This window comes from Mustela lutreola, chromosome 16 (genome assembly GCF_030435805.1).
Source record: "Mustela lutreola isolate mMusLut2 chromosome 16, mMusLut2.pri, whole genome shotgun sequence".
Classification (NCBI taxonomy): domain Eukaryota; kingdom Metazoa; phylum Chordata; class Mammalia; order Carnivora; family Mustelidae; genus Mustela; species Mustela lutreola.
The window spans coordinates 918532-937303 of record NC_081305.1 but is presented as its reverse complement, the minus strand read 5'-3'; the positions used below and the strand labels follow the sequence as shown (position 1 = coordinate 937303).

The 18772-nt window shown below is 63.0% G+C and overlaps 3 protein-coding genes across 9 annotated transcripts in view; 1 reads left to right on the top strand and 2 right to left on the bottom strand.

Annotated features, from left to right (window-relative positions):
* Nucleotides 1-7: 7 nt before the first annotated feature.
* On the top strand, nt 8-3875 carry TRAPPC2L (trafficking protein particle complex subunit 2L). Its single transcript, XM_059150757.1, has 5 exons — nt 8-101; nt 1450-1622; nt 2376-2463; nt 2746-2825; nt 3664-3875. The coding sequence occupies exons 1-5, from the start codon at nt 69-71 to the stop codon at nt 3707-3709; spliced, it is 420 nt and encodes a 139-aa protein (XP_059006740.1). The 5' UTR covers nt 8-68; the 3' UTR covers nt 3710-3875.
* PABPN1L (PABPN1 like, cytoplasmic) lies at nt 1803-10319 on the bottom strand. Its single transcript, XM_059153324.1, has 7 exons — nt 10282-10319; nt 9787-10191; nt 9359-9474; nt 8391-8512; nt 8187-8270; nt 7708-7850; nt 1803-7052 (listed from the first exon to the last, which is right to left on the bottom strand). Exons 1-7 carry the CDS (start codon nt 10317-10319, stop codon nt 6989-6991), a joined length of 972 nt encoding a protein of 323 aa, XP_059009307.1. The 3' UTR covers nt 1803-6988.
* Nucleotides 10320-15950: 5631 nt separating this feature from the next.
* The window catches only part of CBFA2T3 (CBFA2/RUNX1 partner transcriptional co-repressor 3), a 76414-nt gene continuing 73592 nt past the window's right edge, over nt 15951-18772 (bottom strand). For all 7 annotated transcript variants that reach the window (XM_059150739.1, XM_059150735.1, XM_059150738.1 and 4 more), the window contains one exon: nt 15951-17885. In XM_059150739.1, the coding sequence (XP_059006722.1) occupies nt 17586-17885 (300 nt within the window). In that variant the 3' untranslated portion in view covers nt 15951-17585. The remainder of the gene's footprint in view (nt 17886-18772) is intronic.

Genomic DNA, 18772 nt, shown 5'->3' with positions numbered 1-18772 from the left:
GGGGGCGGGGCCGGGGCGGCCGCGTGACTCGCGGCGGGGTCACGTGACGCGGCCGCCGGGCCTCCAAGATGGCGGTGTGCGTGGCGGTCATCGCTAAGGAGGTGCGTGCGCGGGCGGCCGCCGAGGGGCCGGGGGCGGCCCGGGGACCCCCGCTCTGGCCCCCGCCTCCCGCCTGCCCCGAGGACTCCGCCGCGCCGAGGTGGGGACGGTGCGGGGGGCGTGGGATCCGCCCGGGCCGCGTCTGCCGCGGCTGGAGGGTCAGCCCCGGGCGAGCACAGCGCCCCGGACCCCGCTTGCGCCGCCGCCGTCCGTCCGCGGGCCGCGCTGGGTCCCGCTCCCCAGCCTGGCTGTCCGCTCGTGCGCGTCCGGCCGCGTCGTCGCCCGCCCCGCGGCGAACGGCCTCCTCTCCGCGCAGCGGCCGCGGTGCCGTTCTGAAGCCGCAGCGTGGCCCGGCCCGGCCCCGGGTCTCCCCAGTGGCTCCCCTGGCCTTAGGGCAGCGTCGGGATAGCTCAGTCGCCCCATCCCCTTCTCCCCTAACCAGCCGCTCGGCCCAGTGGGATTCCGGCAGCTCCTGCGACGGGCTCTGCTTTCTCTGGGCCCGTGCGCTTGGGAACCCACTGCCGCCGCCTTAGCTGGCCACCGTGGGGGTCATTTCCTCCAGAGAGCTGTGTCGGAACCCTCAGCCTGAGCTGGGTGGCCATGCGCACGGTTCCCTGCACCACACAGCGTCGGTGTCCGGTGTCTTCTCTAAGACCAGGCCCATGGGGCGGGCCTTACAGAAGTTCTTCAAGGGCCTCTTCTGCCGTATTGGCACGTGACGTTATTTATTTGGTGGGTTTGTGGACTGTCCATTAGCTCAGGGACAGCATCGTGTTTATGGTGTCTGTGTAGCACCAGGTACAGGACAGAATCCGTGAATGGGGCATGTGGGAGACCTGGGAAGACCCTACTGACCCCTGGCGTTAGGGTGGAAAGAGCTGGCCATGCAGAGATGAAGGGAGGTTGGAGCTGAGCCTGGACGAGCTTTAGTGAGGGCAGAGCAGTGCCTGTGCCGAGGTGAAGGCATTGCAGTAGGCACAGATGGGGGATGGTCAGTATTTACCGGCCGGGTGGAGAGCACATGCGAGGATCTGGGCCCTGCGCAGAAGCTGAGTGACTTTTCCAGCCGCAGGGTTGCTGTCACACTGTGCTCAAACCCACTGTTTCTGCCCACCAGGGATGCCCCGTGCAGGCAAGAGGTAAACCTCCAGCGTAGACTGAGTTCCCCAGAGACACCCCTGTAGCAGCTTGGAGGAGTAAGCCATAGGTTTTAGAGAATGAGAGTGTGTCCCCCTGTGGCTAACGGGCTCTGGGCCAGTCCCCCGTCCTGAGTGTGCTGAGGCTTCATCCTTGAGGCCTGTGACCCAGGGTGGTTTCTCGGCACCTCAGTCCTGGCATCCTTTCTTGCAGAACTACCCTCTTTACATCCGCAGTAGCCCCACGGAGAATGAGCTGAAATTCCACTACATGGTACACACGTCCCTAGATGTGGTGGACGAGAAGATCTCTGCCATGGGGAAGGCCTTGGTGGACCAGAGGGAGCTCTACCTGGGCCTGCTGTACCCCACGGAGGACCACAAGGTGTATCCTTCATACCTGGTGGGGCGCCTGCGGGCAGGCGGTCTCCCCCAGCAGGGTTCCATATTTGGAGATCCCGCCTCTCGTTTTGAAGGGCACTTAGGATCAGGTGACCTTGAAAGACGCAATATCGCTTAGAAAGAAAGAGCTTTACCCAACAGGGAATTAGGGTTCCTTGAGACCAATGAAGACTTCACGCCATTTTTTACTTTATTTGGGGGATAATGTGGGAGAAACTGGGCATGAATTCCTTGGAGAAGTGTGGCAGTCTGCACACTGAAGAACCGGGCCTCTCCGCTTCCATTCCCGTGAGGATGGCTTTCTAGGCTCTGTCCTCTGGGCCACCGCTTCTGAGGAGGGACAGTTCTGTCACCAGGCCCAGCCCACAGGCCACCATCACAGCTTGACCAGTCCCTGGGGGTAAGTGGCACGAAACCCATGGAGTGCAAAGACAGCTCCATGAGTAGAATTGTCGCTTGCCCTCCGGGACATCTGCCCGAGAGCCGCTGTTCTATCGGATAAAGTGGGATTTCGTGGTGTGGGTGCCTTAGGTAGGGTCCCGTGGGGTCCTCCTGGTATTGTGGGACAGGTCCAGCCTGGGGTGTTTGTATGGTGTCCTGTTTTTCCAAACCGGCCTTGGAGCCAGGCAGGGGCTGTGCACAGATGGCCCTTGGCTCATACCGTCTCCGGGTGATGCCGTGTCTTGTACTGTCGCAGAGTCCTTGTGAGAAACGCATGTTCCCTAACCAGCTCTGCAGGTACGGCTACGTGACCAACTCCAAGGTGAAGTTCGTCATGGTGGTTGATTCGTCCAACACGGCGCTGCGGGACAACGAGATCCGCAGTGTGAGTGTGGGGGGGTCTGCGGGACGAGACCCGCAGTGTGAGTGTGGGGGGTCTGCCGGACAGTCAGATCCATGGCGTAAGTGGGGGGTCTGCGGGACGAGACCCGCAGTGGGAGTGTGGGGGTCTGCCGGACAGCGAGATCCACGGCGTAAGTGGGGGGTCTGCGGCCGTGCCTGGGCTGGCGCACCTTCTCTTTCCCACTTTGTTTTCAAATGCTGAGAAGTCGGGACAGTCGCAGCAGCCGTGTGTACCGTGAACCGACACCGTTGGCTCTTGTCGCAGATGTTCCGGAAACTGCACAGTTCGTACACGGACGTGATGTGCAACCCCTTCTACAACCCCGGGGACCGCATTCAGTCCCGGTGAGCCGATTGCGGTGCAGCCCCTCCCTGCGGAGAGCCGCAGTTACCAGCATGCGGGAGGGAAGGTCTGTGTCCGCGCTGGGCATCGTGTCTCTAAGCAGTGACGCTGACGCAGCAGAACGCTGTTTTTCCAGTAAACTCTTAACGTGGGTGTCCGACATATAAAACAGACGAGGACTGGGTGCAGGGCACACACCTTGCCCTCTTGGTTTCCCAGGTGTGCCCAGTCAGTCCCAGGGCCCCCACGGAACCCAGTAGGGGCCCAGGCGTGTTACCGGACCTTTGTGAGAAAATGCCCTCTTGTCTTTGGTGCTGCACTTGGGGGGTTAGGGAACCGGATCATAGGGGTCTTGCACGTGGTCCTCTGAGAGATGCAGGCATGACGGGGGACTCCACAGAGATCTTACAAGGAAGCATTGGTGCGCATGCTCCGAATCTGCTCCCGGGAATCCTCTACATTCCTAAACGTGGTTCCCAAGGGGCTCCTCCGAGCCAGCAGATGAGAGGATCCTGCGTGGCCCAGCGCGGGGTCACCCCTGCCCATGGCACCTGCCCTCAGCCAGGATTTGGTCTCAGTTCATCCTGGGTCCTGGGTGAGAGAAGCAGGTGTTGGTCTCTCCTGTGTCTCCCAGACTGCCCGGCTAAGGGACAGCTGCCACCCCCTTCCCCTCCCTGGAGAGCCAGCCCCAGCGGGACTGCGGGAACGGCACAGACCTAGCCTCCCCCTGCCAGGGTGGCGGGACACTGGCCTCGCAGCCCAGAAGTACGTGACTGCGGAGGGCTTGTCCTGGTCCTGGGTCCCCGGTGGGGCTGCTCTGATGGCTGTTTCTCTCCGCAGGGCCTTCGATAGCATGGTGACATCCATGATGGTCCAGGTGTGCTGAGTGACAGCCCTGCCGCTGTCGTGGGGGAGAGGCCCTGGGGACATGACTGTATCATTGTGCGGACATCCGTGATCGCTTGCCTGTTTCTGGGCCTCACAGACGTGCTGCTGCTGGGGGCACGGTCTCCGGCGTGCTGCGTGCAGACTAAATGTCCTCTGGGATCGGATTTGGCGTTTTCCTTGTGTCAGTGGAGGATTTAGCTGGAGGGGGTGGCACGGGGCACTTGAGGCACCGCACAGCTCAGGGAGGGCGGTGGGAGGCCCACGGCGCTTCGGCCCTGAAGATGCTGCTGCTGCAGGGGGAGCTTACGGAGGTGCAGGGAGACTTGGGGTGGGCTGTGCTCGGAGGCTGACCTGGCGGGGAGGTGTGGCAGGCCTCCGTGGCCAGAGCCAGGTCTAGACCCCCGCCCAGCCCACACACCTCCCCCTGCACGGAGGGGCCTGCGTGGGTCTGGTTTTGCGCCGGGCCTCGGGAGGCCCCCCTCACAGAGCCCGGGAGCTTTGACGTGGGTCGTCAGGTGCCACCGGCTCTCTGAGGGCGGAGCAAGCAAGCCCCAGAGGCCTCTTTCTCGGTTGGGGCCCGGCTGGGTTAGAGGAGTCCCCGCTCACTTGCTGCCCTGGCAGGCCCCCGAGCTGGGAGGGGAGGGTCCCATTGGGGACGGAGCCGAAGGTGACTGGATTCCTGCACTCTGCTTCCCCAGAGGCCTGTCCGGCCAAGTGCACGTGACTGTGCCTTCCCGGTTGGCCCGGCTCTCATGCCCTTAGTCGCTTGTTGAGCACCCTGGCTTTGGGTCACGGGCCCCAAGACAGCTTCGAGTCCCTCCCTCCCCTCCTCAGTGCGCCAGAGAAGGTGACAGGAGGGAGGCAGCTCGGGGCTCCCTGGGCAGCAGGGAAGGCGGTCTGCGTGTGGGTGGAAGCCGGACACCTTCGCATCGTCTGCCCTTCCCGCCGGCGGAGCACAGGACTCGTGCTCGCAGGTCGGAAGCAGAGGGAGAACTCAGTCAGCAGCGGGTATTAAACCCAAGTTCCCGGACCCCCCCCCCCCCCCCCCACCGCAGGTGGACCGGGAGGCCTAGCGGAGGGCTGAGGCAACGACTGGTGGGCACTGGTTCTTGTGCCAGCCGTGCCCTCTCGGCCACGCTCCGTAGTATTTGCTCCCGTCTGCGTAGTGGCCGCGGGCAGCCGCACGTTGCCGGCTTGCTTCCCTGCTGAGAGCGCTACAGTTGCTGTTGGCTACAGGTGACTGACGGAAGATAGTTCCGCTTCTCCGTACCCACCACGGGGGGTCATCATGGCACGTGAGCGGATGGCACTGGAGATACTTGGACGGGGACTCGGCCAGCAGGTGGAGTCCCTGGCCTTTGTCGTTTCCTTCCGCGTCTTGGATGTGATGGCTGACGCTAGGGCAGCCCCCTCGAATGCATGAGGACGAGCTTTCTCTCCTACAGATGGGGAGCAGAAAGCCAGAGGGAACGTGGGTTTTGCTCACCGGGGCCTGGACTTCTTACAGTCAGCATCCTGTAGAAGAAGATAAAGTGAACCGCTGTGTTGTGGAAGGCCCCGCTATTCGGGTCTTTCCGTAGGTGCAGCCAGATAAGCCCTTAATCCTACTCTGCAGTCGGGCTTTCTGACCCGTGGTTGCGGGGCATCCCCATTTTAAGCCTGAGAGAAGCAGGGCTCAGAGGTAACGAGCTGGCCCACATACCGCCCGTGGAACCGTCCGATGGGGGCTTCCTGTCACCTTCAAGCACTCTGCCTTGAGGCCAGCCTCCTTGGGGGCCACCGCCTGCCCGTCCCCGCAGCCAGGAGCTGGGCCGCGCCCGGTCAGTCCGTCGCGCTGGGGTTGCTTGGGAGATGGTTCCCTGTCCTTCCCTCTGCCCCGGACCAGACAGGGAGCCTGTGTGTCTCGGCCTTCTCTAGGCACAGCCACGTGAGTCCCCTCAGCAGCTCTCACCTCTTGGAGGCCTCACCACCCGTGCGGCTCCCGGGTCAGGAGTGTTCCTCATCCCCTCTCCGTCTTGGTCTGTTTCGGCCCGAAATCCAAGGGAGAGGAGGAGCTCCTAGGTCACTCTGCAGAGCGGCCACACAGAAGGGGTCAGGAAACACTCTGAAAAGGAACCCGATGCGGGGTGGGGAGACTGCCCACAGGACCTTGCAGAAAGGCCAGCATGCACGGTGAGTGCCTCAAGATGGAAGCAAATCCCCCCTCACCAAGGAGGGGAGAAGCCCCTGGGTGCTTAGCGGGCAGGAACCCGTGTCTCCTGCTTGGTGCCACACAAGCTCCAGCCTAGGGGACTCTGTCCCGTGCATGTGCCTCCTCTGCACCGCCCTGACAGCACGCCGCCCAGGGCCACCCCGGGCTCTACCCTGACAGCCCCGCCTTCCTGCCTTCTCATGGGTGCGCACATGTGCGTGAGCCAGCAAGCAGTACTCCCAGGTTCTGGAGGCCAGAGTCAGGAATCCAGGGGTCAGCAGGGCCGACTCCTCCAGGCTGGTCTGAGGGGGTATGTGGTTCAGGCCTCCGCAGCTTTGGACAGCCACCCGGGTTCCTTGGCTCAGATGCAGCCCTACAACCCTCGGCCCATCGCCGCAGCCTCTCTGGGGGCATGTGTCTCATTAGATTTTGGGCCCACCCAGGTGACCCAGCATGATCCTGACCTCCTCCCAAATAAGGTCCCATTCGCAGGTTCTGGAAATTAGGGTATGGACCTTTTCTCGCAGGGGAATCCTCCACCCCACTCAAGGGCAGACCTGACCCCAGATCATGGGGGTTATGAAGCTGGTCTGAGGATGCCAGAGACCAATGCGGGTGGAGAGCCAAGGGGTGGCCAGTCCCCCTGACCCCACCTGTGGATCCCTGGTGGTTGGCAGCCGGGGGCAGCTCTGTCCCTGGGGTCAGGAATAGGTAGGTAGGGCAACCAGGTGAGAGGCTTTAGAAGAGCCCAGTGAGGGCTGGTTGGCAGTTAGTTACCTAGTTCCAGAGTTTCCTCTCCCAGCCCTGCACTGGGAAGGAGCACGTACTGCCCCTTCAGGGGGGATGTGGGTTGTGTCTGCCTCAGAGCCCCGGCAGTCGGAGTGCCCAGCATGGGGAACTCCCTTCTGCCCTCTGAACTTCTGACCAGGGCCAGGCTGGGGCCAGGCGCCCTAGGTGCGTGCCCTCCCACAGGGCCTCACGCTGTGTCACTCACCGTGGGGGGGGGGGGCAGCACCGACCAGGCAGGCCACCAGGCCTGGGCTGGACACGCAGTTAGCCGCGGCTCCCCATGGAGCAGGGGGCTGGCTACTGGCTGGGAAGTTGGGCAGGGCCCAGTCTGGGACCCATCACCGGCCTTTCACGGTCAGGCCTGCACCTGATGAAGAGGCGAATAAAGGGGAGGCCTGCTGTCATGAGCTTTTAAAAAACTATTCAGATGTAATCTTACGCTTACCGTCAAGATATGTTTCTATTTTTCTTAAAAAGACTTGGACAGCTCCAGGCCGACTCGGCGCAACCTGCCCGAAGCGTTACCCGGTGCCTTCCGCAGCCCCGAGCGGCGCAGGACACCGCCCCCCCCCCCCCCCCCCCCGCCGGCCCCAGCCCGATCTCCACCTCCAGCCCCGGCCCCACCCCCACCCCACGGTGCCCGGCTCCACGCACGACCCGTGGCTCGGGCTGGGGCGCCGCGGAGTGAGTCCCGGGCAGCGCAGCTGTGGACCCCGGACCCACCGCGGCCGCACTCAAAACCGCACCCGCCCTTCTGCCCTGCGGACACCTCGGAGAGAGCTTCCACCGCCCCAGCGCGGAGAAACGGGGCCCCGTCCCCGGCCCCACGCGGGCCTCCCCCCACCGAGTCCGCACAGGCCCGGGCCCCGCCCCCCGGTTCCGCCTTCGCGATCTGAAGCCGGTCCCGCCCCGGACGCCGCTGCGCGGGAGAGTCCGCCTCCGGCGCCTGGGTGTCCTCGGAAGCCCCCGCGGTCCGTGGGGCGGGTCCCCGGCAAACTGGCCCTTTTGGGCAGCACCTGGCGCCGCAGGCGGACTCCCTCGGAGACACCTGCTCTCCTCGCCTCTTCCGCAGCGCGGCAGAGCCCAGGGCTAAAGCTGCCTCCAGGAAGACTAATTGGGTTTCTTCGCTGGAGGCTCCCAGGCAGGTGCGCTGCGGGTACTGCAGCGGTAATTACGACCCGCAGCTCCTGGGCATGGAGCTCTGGGGCGTCAGACCCTAACCTGTTTCCAACCTTCCCAGAATTCCCACTCACACCTGAACTGTCCAGCCGCAGACAGGGGCGGGTGATGTGCCCCTGTGGTCCCGGCATCCCCCAGGGGTCCAGCTGGGGAAGGGAGCCCCCAGCACCCCCTCCCCGCCCGTGCCCCATCCAGTGGAGACCCGCTGGGCCCTGAGCACAGACACTGGGGACTTGGAGAAGGATCGTGGCCTCCCTGAGCCCGAATTTCCTGCCTCCTCAGGGAGTCAGAGGTTCATGTGGTTTAGGGAACACACCTTGATGACTCGGCCGGGGACGACGGTCTCATCCAGCCCCACAGCGGCCTGGGCTGAGCTCTTGGTGTCCAACTCTATGCATAGCTGGGGCGGATGGACAGAGCGAGTGGGAGTCACCCCAGGATGTCCGGGCTCTGTAGTACCCCAGGGCGCTTGGGCCCCCGGAGGTCTCCTCCCAGAGCCCCCCCCTCTGCTCCCCACTACCTGGCTGGCACTGACCCCTTGGGGTGTCCGGAGAACTTGGCACACAGGATGGTGATCCGGCGGACCTCCTCGCAGGGGCTGAAGTAGGCTACCAGCTCCTCTGCTGTGCCCCCGTAGTCCACCTGCCACAGGTATGGACTCCCGGTGTGGAGGGGCCTCTGCAGAAGCCTTGTCCCCCTCCCCCCCAGGGGCTCCCACCGCAAGTTTTCTTAGTAAAGAGGTGGAAGTGGCTGCCACAGTCTCAGTTCCCTACCCCTGCTGTGGGTGGACTGGAGACAGACGTGTGCTCTCCATGTGGGAGATGACCCCCTAAGTTCATCTGGCCTGCCCAGATAACGTGGGCCTTTTTAAAGTGGGGTTTGTGGCCACAGTGATTGGCCAGCTGGAGACTTCCCATGGAATGGTTTCTGTCGGGACACCAGAATGCCCGAGGACACAGGCCCCACGTTCCATCCTGGGCAGCCCACCCCCCAGTCAGGTCCTGTCCTCTGGCTTCTCCCCTCCTGGGCCTGTGGCTCCTTTCTTTAATCCTCAAGGCCAGGAGGAGGTGGCCAACTCTGGACACCCACGGCAGGGGCCCCATCTTGCCCCTGCCCGGACTCACATTGCCCGCATGGAGGGACCTGTGGTCCAACTCCACCTTCTCCATGGGGGTCCAGGGGCACAGGCAACCTACAGAGAGGGACCTCAGGATAGGGGTCTCACTGCAGGCATGGGCTCCAGGCAGGTGCTAAGGGCAGACACCTCACGTTCATGGCTTACTTCTCGCTCCTTGGGGAAGAGGCTTACCCCCAGGGACTGTTCTGAAGGGCTAACCGCACCCCGGCCCCTCCCCGTGGACTGGCACCGAGCCCCCAGCAGCTGCAGCCCACCCAGATGCACTGTGGGGCAAGGGGCTCAGAGCCAAGTGCCCAAGGACTCGTGGCCGACCCACCAGGGAAGGTGGCAGCCGGGCCACCGGCTCTTACCTGCCTTGAGGCTCAGGAGCTGCGGGGCCACTGCGGCCCCTGTGCCCTGGGCGTCTCCGGCCCTTGGGTCTGCTCCATGGCCCACAGCTTGAGTTTGATGGCCTCTAGCTCCTGCCCGCACGACCCCGGGTTGAGCCCGAGGCATGACGGCCCCTAGGCTCCTCTTGAGGGAGGGAGGGGGAACAGGCCTGACCCTGTCTGTCCTCAGGGTCTGGCTCCAAGGGGACATGCCGGGAGGACCAGGAAGGCCGTGTGGGCTGAGGCCCTGCCTTCCTCCCTGGACTTGCAGGGGTGGACGTACCCATGACCCTCTTCGGGGTCACGAACAGTGGCCTGGAAAAGGGTCAGGGCTGCAGCCGTCAGTGCCTCTGATCTGTGAAGCACCTGAAGCCCCTGCCAGGGTCGCTGGGCCCCGCGTGGACGTTACCTGGTCAGGCTTGGGGCGCTCAGCCAGGTCCTCCCCGCTCCAGAGAGACAGGAGGGAGCCCGCCTTTTCATCTTCCTGGTCTTCCTCCGCTTCCCCTGGCTCCTCCTCCCTCCTGTCCCCACCCCCTGACCCCAGAGCGGGCTTCCGGGCTCCCCGGTCCTGGGCCTCAGGGTCCCTGGAAAGGCTTTGCAGCCAGGCCTCAGTAGGGGGTGGGAAGAGAGTGTGGCCGCGGCAACACGCCACGTGGGTGGCGGCCGGCGGCCTCCCTTGCCCGCCTGGCTCTGCGCCAGCACCTGCCCTCCCCCAGGGCTTTAAGCGCCTCCCCAGGCCAGCTGCTCCCACTAGAGCGCTTAAAAGGCTTCCCACGGGGCTGGCCGCCAGCCCCGGCTTCTGGGCCCTTCCCCGTCTTCCTCACCCAGGAGGAACCCCCGGGGCGCCGGGAGGCAGGGCTGGGCAGGTCTGCACTGCGTGATCTCTGCCACGCTCCGCGCCACACCTGCTCAGGGTCCGACACGGGTGGGACGACACGGGCATAAGCGGATTCCTAAGTGCGCACAAGCAGCGAGGACGGCACTGGGGTGAGGACGGGCCTCCTGGAAGAGACGGGGCTGCCCTAGAGGGACTGGTCAGGCAGAGCTGGGGCAGAGGACGGTGTGGGCAGAGGGACCAGCGTGAGCAAAGGCCTGGCAGGGGGTGAGGGCAGGGCATGTGCCACAGGAGGTCGGAGGCCCATGGTGTGCACAGGGCAGGGCCCCGTCCCGGCTCCTGCTACGCCGGCGGATACCCCACCGACGCCCCTCTCGTGCCCTCACTCTGGACCCGATGGCAAGGGGGGAGCCCTTCCCTGACTACAGGTCGTAAACGTCGAGTCAGGTGCAGACCTGTGATGGACACTGGAGGCCCAGAGGCCGCTTGGCTTCCGGGCTGGCCTCTGGTCCTCACTTGTCACCTCTGGAGGGCGGCTGTGGGCCCGTGTCCCCATGTGCCCTGGCCTCCCATCTGTCTTCGCTGGAGTGACTGCTCTGGCTGGCCTCAGCCTGCCTTGGCCTCAGTGGGGCTCCTGCTTCGTGTTTATGGGGGACTCCTCTGGGCATATCTGCTCACCCTGGCCCAGAGCCCCCCACCCCAGGCCATAGCTGGTAGGTCCACGCTGGGCTCATTGGAGTCTCTTCCCTGGGGACTTGAACTGTGGGGAGCTGCGTCTTACATGATGCTGGCCTGCGGGCCCTGGACCCAGGACAGACTCTCTCCCCAACGGGGCAGAGGGCGTGGGAGCGCTTGTCGCTGCTGCACTGTCTCCAGGAGCTCCCTGCTGCCACACTGCCTCCATTCCAGAGGCCACACAGCCACGCACACTGACAGTGGGCGCAACCTCTGCGCCGCTGTTTCCAGGAAGCCTCCCTGATTGCTCCTCCTTCCGCCAGGACTCCCCCTCAGTCTCCCCGGGCAGGTCATGGTGCCTCAAGGGCAGCATCTGTGTCTGCACTGAGGACAGGGCCTTGGCCCAAGGCTGGCTGGTGAGGATGGAAGTACAGCCATTCTGAAACACGAGGCCGCCGGGTCTTCTGCCTCCTGGGGGTCCGAGGCCCTGTGGAGGGCCTGCAGCCCGGGCCCTTCCCTCCACTTCCACGTGGGAGGCAGAACACCACGGTGGCTGTGTCCGAGCCAAGAGCCGGCTGGACTCAGGCTGGGCCCCCTGCCAGCCTCCGTCTGAGCTCAGATCTCTGCAATGGAAAAACGCCGTCAGCCTGCTCTCTGCTGGGACGGCTGACACACCAGGCCCAGCTGGGGCTCCCGCCAGCCGCCTGGCGGGGGTACAGACTCGCCCCCACGCTGGCCTTTCCAATGACACCTTTCAAAATACATCATGTTCCAAGCCTGGGCCCAAGTATTAATAACAGCCTTTCCTCCCAGGGGCTGCCAGCACACCAGGAATGCCAAGCCCTGGGCATCCGAATCTGGCTAGGACCTGCCCTGGGAGCCGGGACACTCTGGCCGCGACACCCTGGCTCCTTGGGGTCAAGGTGTCCCTTCCCTCAGTGTCCTCCCTTGGGAGGGTCTTGGGGAAGGTGCCGGGCACAGCCACAAGCCTGGGTGTCCCCGGGGCCCAAGGTCATCCAGATCACCTTGAGGACCCAGATCTTGGAAGTTCACTCTGCTCGGCAAGAGCACAGGAGGCTGTGGGTGAACTGAGCCAGGGTGTCCGTCGCCACGCACACCCCAACTTACGTCACCCATCTGTCCAGCACCCCCATGGGGCAGGGCCTTGTCTCTTGCCTGGGACCGGGAGAGCCCTCCTACAGAGACGGTGAGCGGCCCCACGAGATGCGGCTTCCCTGCGGTCACCAGGAACCAAGGAGAGGCACAGCCCCGTGATGGCAAACGTTAGCTTTATTACATGACACAGATAACGGGTGTGACCTGAATCCGGACGTCCCACAGCACCCAGGCCAAACACGCACATCAGGGGACACGCGACGGGGACGGCATGCCATGGGTCCCATAGCACTGAGGAAGACCCGTCACAGGAAAATGGAAAACGGACCAACACTCGCTCCAACTCCTTCCGGGGAGTTTAAAAAAAAAAAAAAAAAAAAAAAGCGGGAAAATCCATCCAACCCCACGAGCCTGTTCCCAGGACCTGACACCCTGGAGGCCAGCCTGGCTGGGCCCCCTCATCCTGGTGGACAGCAAGGGTGTCCATGGCCTCTGTCCTACAAAGACAGGCTCCAATTTGAGTCCAGACATTGTTTCACAAGGCGTCTTTGGGGTGGGACTCCGAGAGCCAGTCAAGTTGAAACAAAAGGCATAGAAAGCATGCAAAATGGAGTTTTCCAGAACTGTGGGGGCCCAGGTGCCGTGGCAGACGCTGGGCTCCCCAGGCCTTAACCATGAGTGGGTTGATGGATGAGCAGATACGTAGCCCTGGCCCTGTGCCTCATGCTCTTTCTCCTCCAGTCCTGCCCGCGGGACCATCATCTGGGGGCCTTGCTCCCAGCCCCATTTTGGAAAATATCCCATGTGGCGTGAAGCCTGGGGCTAGGAAGTGCTGCGCCTCCAGTGTCCCAGAGAACATCCCCCGCCATTCAGCTTGGGCGGGGGCTGTCCCTGCAGCTCTCTGGAGCTCTGAGGGGCTCATTTCCAGAGTCTGCCGGCCCAGGATGGAAGACGGGAGCGGGAAAGAGGCGCAGCAAGCCATGCATGCCCAGGTAGGGGGTTCCGGGGCACTGGTCTCTTTCTCCCCGCCCCCCTCCCTTCCTGAGGACACCTCCTCCAGGCAGTGAGCCTTGGAGACAAGGACAGGACACCCACAATGTTGGGGTCTTGCCAGGGAATGTGCTCACCCTGACTGGTGGCCCTGGTCACGGGGCCCCTGAGCAGGTGTGTGGGCCATCTCCCAATGAGTGCTCCTGGCCCGTGGCCACCACACTTGCCAAGCGGTCTCAGACTGGCCAAACCTGTTGCTAGGACATCGGTCCAGTCTCTTCACAATGCCCGGAGCAGGCTTGGACCAATGGTTGAGGAGCTGGGGGAGGCCAGTTGAGTTCACAGGCAGATTCCTTTAGGGCAGTTGAGGTCATGGAAACATCCAAATTGCCCTTGTAGTTTTGGAACACTGCAGGATTAGGTGATGCTACTCTGGGTTCAAGGGATGGAGAGGCGGACACGATGGATGGACTGAGGCATAGTTGTGTGGGTTAGATTGGAGAACAGACAGACGTATATGCGTCTGGTGTGTATTGGGGTGGGTGGTGGGCAGACAGGTGATTAGGAGAAAGTCTGAATGGGGGACAGTGGAATCACGTGGCAGCTGAGATAGAATGACGGACGGACAGAGCACTGGGTGGGTGTTTGGCTGAATGCGCAGGTTGGGGGGTGTGAACGGATGAGTGGATGGCTGGACAGACGGGCAGATGGATGTGTGGACGGATGGATGGACAGGTGGACGGATGGGTCAGTCCATGGGTGGGTGGGGGAGTGAGTGGACGGACGGCCAGAGAGATGACTGGTCAGAAGGGTTAGCTGACGTAATAAAAGAACTGAGGAACAACTGGAGTCTGGCTGGGGGATGCGCAGCATAACGGCCAGCCGCGCCGGCTACAGCAGGCTAGAACCTGCAGGACAGCCGGGTAACAGTGAAGGGCCTTTGGTGTCGTTTTGAAGATATGTTTGAGAAAACCGGCAAACAGAAATTTGGGATCTCTTTCTACCACGTCACTGAGATGAAAGCAAACCAATACCTCCTAGCCCCTGGCCTGTCCGGCTCCCTCTGCTGCTGAACCTCTAGAAGCCCTGATGAGTGGCTCCCCCGTGGAGCGCATGCGGCAGCCCCTGGCCTGGGCATCTGCCTCCTCTCATCCCGCCCCTGACGCTTCTGGACCTCCAAGACTGACTCCCAGCTCTCCTCTTTGCCCTGGGAACACCCAAAGCTTTCCTTTGGTTGTGATGAGCTGTCGGGATGGGGACCCTCTATTCTGGTGGAGTCTGGGGTAGGCCAGCCTGTTCACACGTGGAGTAGGAGGCACTCATCTTTGCAGGGACACCCCCCCCCAAGACACCACCTGGGGATGGTGACATGTCCTAACGGGTCCACGGCAAGATGGGAAACGGAGGTAGAGGAGCAGGTGGGAACGTTGAGGGTCAAACACGGGAGGTGGGAGGGCCTGGGGGGCCGTCCCCTTCTCGCTGCCCGCCCCCGCCCCATCTGCGCACTGTATGCGCCTGGGCTTGGGGCGAGGGAGCTCTGGCTGCTGCCTGGCTGCTGGCCTCGCTCCGCCTTGCTGCGGTAGCCTGGGGCTCAGAATGGGAGCCCTCTGAGCTTGATTTAGGGGGAGGGAGGCTCCGTGAGCACCAGCGTCTCCCTGAAGTTTTGGGTCACCTGTGTGTCTAACCCTGGCGCTGGCTGGCGGGAAGGAGATTGGCCAGTGGTTTACAAGCTCAGGAGGTAGCAGGGCACGAGGGTCTCTGAGCAGAGAGCAGGAGCAGAGAGCAGACCCCTCTTTGCATAAGAAAGGCAGGTGCACACTCCAGCCCATCTCCTAAAGGCAGAAACTCTGCCACAGCCCCTCCCCAAAGTTATTGATTCTGTGTTTGGTGCTGCTGTGAGGTCTTTGGCCGAATGGGGCCTGAGCACATGACGGACAGGAACACCAGCTCCCAAAACCTGGACCAGCCCCAGTCTCTGGGTGGGAGGCACTGCAGGCATTGGCAGACACAGAGCTTCCCAGGACAGCTCTCCGTGGCTGGCGCCAAGCCTCAGCTTCCTCCCCGCAGGCCCCCTGCCCCAGCTGCTCTGCTCTCAGCCCGCAGGGGCTCCACTGTTGGCCTGGCCTGCGGCCTGCGGTCGGCTCTCCATGCTGGGCTCCTGCAGCCCGGGACACGGGTGGGGGAACAACACTGGGAAGACGGGCTTGAGAGGGACCTGTTCCCAACAGCGACGGGGGGGAGGGGCTGCCCCATCTCAGACCCCCGGCCAGCTGACACACTACACTCCCTGGTGCACCTGCTTGACCCTGAGGGGGGCCTTGTGAGGAGCGGGGACACAGGCTGGCAGCGCAAGCCAGCGGACCCCGGGGGAGGGCTCCTGCACGCCTCACCTCGGACCTGTGGCCTCAGCCTAGTCCTGACGTCAGGGACTTGGATCATCGGGGCCTCAGACCTGTTCACCCAGACCCCCAGGTTACCCAGGGCAGATGCACTCTGGACACAACCTTGGGGAACAGCGTCCAAAAGCACCTGCCTCCAAGGTACACCAACCACACGGCTGTTTTCATAGGTTCGGCGCTTGCCAGAGGGAAAGACGGAAGCCTGGACGCACGGCAGGCGTGTCCAGAGTCTCATCGAGAGCCCAAATCCCACACCAGTCCTTGCTTTTCCGAAACCCATGGAAGTGGACCTTTGACAGGTGCCTGGCCCCATGGCTCGAGCCCAGGGACATTTCCGGAGGAAAGATAGGCCTGTCTCGACTTCAAGACTCAGGTTCACCATCAGGCAGGACTTGGGAAGTCCCCTGGCTGCGGCTCCTGGACGGAACCTGTCTTCCCAGGACCGCACGATGAACTCCTACAGCTCTGGGAGAGATCACGGCGATCGCACAAACCCACTGCTCCCCGCAGGACCACAGTTCTGATTTCTTTGAAAATCTATTTTCTGAGCTTTCTGTGCTCCGGCGGTTTCTCTGTTTTTATTTGGCAAACAACCCTTCTCTGTTATCACCACCATGAACATCATGATTTGGACCTCTTCGAAAACTATATACATTCACATTAGCATATACTAGGACTTCCTGCCTCTCGGCGGGGCCCCCAAGAGCCCCAGTTTCAGTAGCTGGTCACTCCCCGTACTGCGGTCCTGGGAACCCCTCCCAGAGATGCAAGAGAACGCCAGACTGCGAGCCGAGCCACCGCGGGTCCTCCCACGGAGTCCCCGCGAGGGCTTCCCTACTCTCTCACGTCCTCTGTGAGAGGGTCGGGGCAGCTGAGTGGGGTGAGGAGATGGGGCTGGGGGCCCCGCAGCGGCACAGAAACGCGGGGCTCCCTGCGGCCAACCCAGCCTCCAGCAGGCCGGCGAGGGCATCCTGGTTTGCAGCTTTCCTTCCGTTTCTGCGACAGCGTGCAGAGCAGAGTGGGGGCAGCAGACCCCGGGCCGGGGTGGCGGCGGGCAGCCTCGTGGGGCGCGAGGGCAGGGAGAGGAGGAGAGGCGGCGAAGCAGCGTTTCCAAGGCCCAGAGGCCGCCTCCTCGAGCTTCCAGAAGCAGTCAAGGATCAACCCAAAAGATTGTCACAGTTTTGTTTCAGAGTTATTCTCTCCTGGGAAGGACACGTTAGCGCTTTCCCACACGTGGAAAAATGCAGCGTGATGAAGATTCACGGAGGGCAGTGGGCAGGGCGCCCTCCACGGCAGAGAAACCCAAGGGACCTCTCGTTGAGCGAAGCCCTCCAGACCCGCGGTCCTCACATTCCAGACACGGAGGCAAAGCAAGAGAACAGGGCGACACCTGAACAAGTCCGAGAGTAGAGTAAAACCGTGGACAAAATACTTTGGCAGTGACGAAACCATTTTGGATTTTGATATCTTGTGTTTGCTTTTTGGGTTTCCTTTGGAGCAGAGGTGTGTCCGGCGTCCTTGGCTAGCTAGCTGGCAAGGTAGCTTACAGGAATGGTTCCTTTCCTTTTTTTTGTTTTTAAAAAAACCTTTTGGATTTCTACTTAAAGCCAAAGAGTTTAACGTTAAAGGAAAAAAAAACTCTGAAAAATGTTTCTTGAGTTGGAAATGGGAATCATTCTTACCGTCTTCACCGCGTCGGCCCCACGCCCCTGGAAGAGCTCCTGGCCACAGCAGCTCCGACCTCCCGCTGGAACATGTCCATGTTCTGTTTCCCTTTTTAATCACGGAGGGGACAAAAGCCCGTTTCCTTAGTCTACCTCTCAGTAGGTCTATTCCACAAAACCCCCCAAAATCCTTCATTGAAAATATAAGCCACCAAACAGATTTCATCTTCAAGAGAAAGTGTACAAGGGTCACAGAGACAGAGACACGGGGAGCGCGAGTGGGCGGCAGCTGGGCCGCTCTGTCGCAGGGGGTCTCTGAGGACACGCGGTCGTGCTGAGACCGCCAGGTTGCTGAGGAAGTTGCGTTGATGCAGTCTTTGTTGGTTCTGTTTTCTTTTGGAGAGAAGCAGTAGCAGCAGTGGCTCCCAGGGCCGGGGGACGGGGGGCACCCGAGGCCGGGCGGGGCCAGAGGGCTCGGCATCCATGGGCCGTAGCCGGCTTGGGGGGCCGTGGGCAGGGGCGGGGACGGGTCAGCGGGGCGCGGCGTCCAGGGGCCCCGGCGGGCCAGGCGAGCCGGGGCGAGAGGGCCCCGCAGAGCTGGCCTCGCTGGGGCTGGCGGCGCCCGCGGGCAGGCAGGGGCCCAAGTTGGCCGTGGCGTCGGGCGGTGTGGGCCCTGGGTCGGCCACGGCGGCCACGGGACCCTGCAGGCTCTGGCCGCACACGTGGTGGTGCTTCTCCCAGTCCCGGTGCTGGCAGAAGGCGCCGCAGTAGCGCGCCGCGTTGCAGCCGCTGCACGTCTCACTAGCCTTGCGTCCGCAGTTCCAGCAGCTCTGCGGGGGGGGGGGGCACAGTCAGGGGGTGGCTACGGGGCGGAGCAGCAGCTCGTGGGTGGCCTTCAGCGGCCACAGCCATGACCACGGCCACCTGGCTAGGCCATTCTGGGGATCGGGCTCGCACTACTGAGGCACCCAATTCCAGCCAGCTGCGGTCAGGTTCACGTGGCATTTACAGGACTGTGGGTCCTCAGGAGGGAAGGCAGTCACACCCTGTCCTCTCTTCCAGGAAGCCCTCCCGGGTTAGCTGGACTCCAACCCCAGAACATGGCGCCCTGGCTGGGAAAAGACTGACAGGCTCCAGTGTGGGGTCACGGCCAGGCCTGCCCCAGGCCATCGGGCATCTGCTTCCTTTCTGTGGGATGAGCAGTAACTTCAGGCGTGCATGTGAGCAAAAGGTGGGCAGGGATACCAGCAGGGACCCGAGCTGGCAGCCAGGCCGAGGGTCGGGGAGCCCATGCCTGCCCCAGGAGGAAGGCCCAGCATCTAGTCAGCCCCCAGAGCCTCTTAGGCTTGCTCTGCTCGGCCACACCATCCTCACTTGGCCCGGCGTGCCCCTGCCTGTGTCCTCACCACCCCTTCCTCGTGGGGGCACTGCTTCCCCAGGTCCCTGCCTGGCTTGCTCTCACCTCCTCCAGCACTCTGCTCACACATCCCTGCCCTGGCCCCGAGCGGTCTGCCTGTTCTACCCGCCTGCTCCTCCCGAGCTCGGTGTCTGCGGAAGCAGCCGCTGCAGACACACGAGCTGACCCTCGGGGCCTGTCCACGCACACACACACACCAGGCCTCTAGAGGTGTGTCCCTTCCAAAGGGCAGTTCCAGGAGCCCCCTGAGCAAGCTGTCTCCCTTCCCCTGACTCCTCTGACACGAGAGCCCTTTCTGGA

Coding starts and splice junctions, on each gene's coding strand:
- PABPN1L (XM_059153324.1), bottom strand. CDS start 10,319: ATGCCCGTGTCGTCCCACCCGTGTCGGACCCTGAGCAG. Junction 8,513..9,358: donor GCTCCTGAGCCTCAAGGCAG/GTAAGAGCCGGT, acceptor TACCTGTGGCAG/GTGGACTACGGGGGCACAGC. Junction 7,851..8,186: donor TCCCCGGCCGAGTCATCAAG/GTGTGTTCCCTA, acceptor TTACCGCTGCAG/TACCCGCAGCGCACCTGCCT.
- TRAPPC2L (XM_059150757.1), top strand. CDS start 69: ATGGCGGTGTGCGTGGCGGTCATCGCTAAGGAG. Junction 2,464..2,745: donor GGGACAACGAGATCCGCAGT/GTGAGTGTGGGG, acceptor CTCTTGTCGCAG/ATGTTCCGGAAACTGCACAG. Junction 2,826..3,663: donor GGGGACCGCATTCAGTCCCG/GTGAGCCGATTG, acceptor TTCTCTCCGCAG/GGCCTTCGATAGCATGGTGA.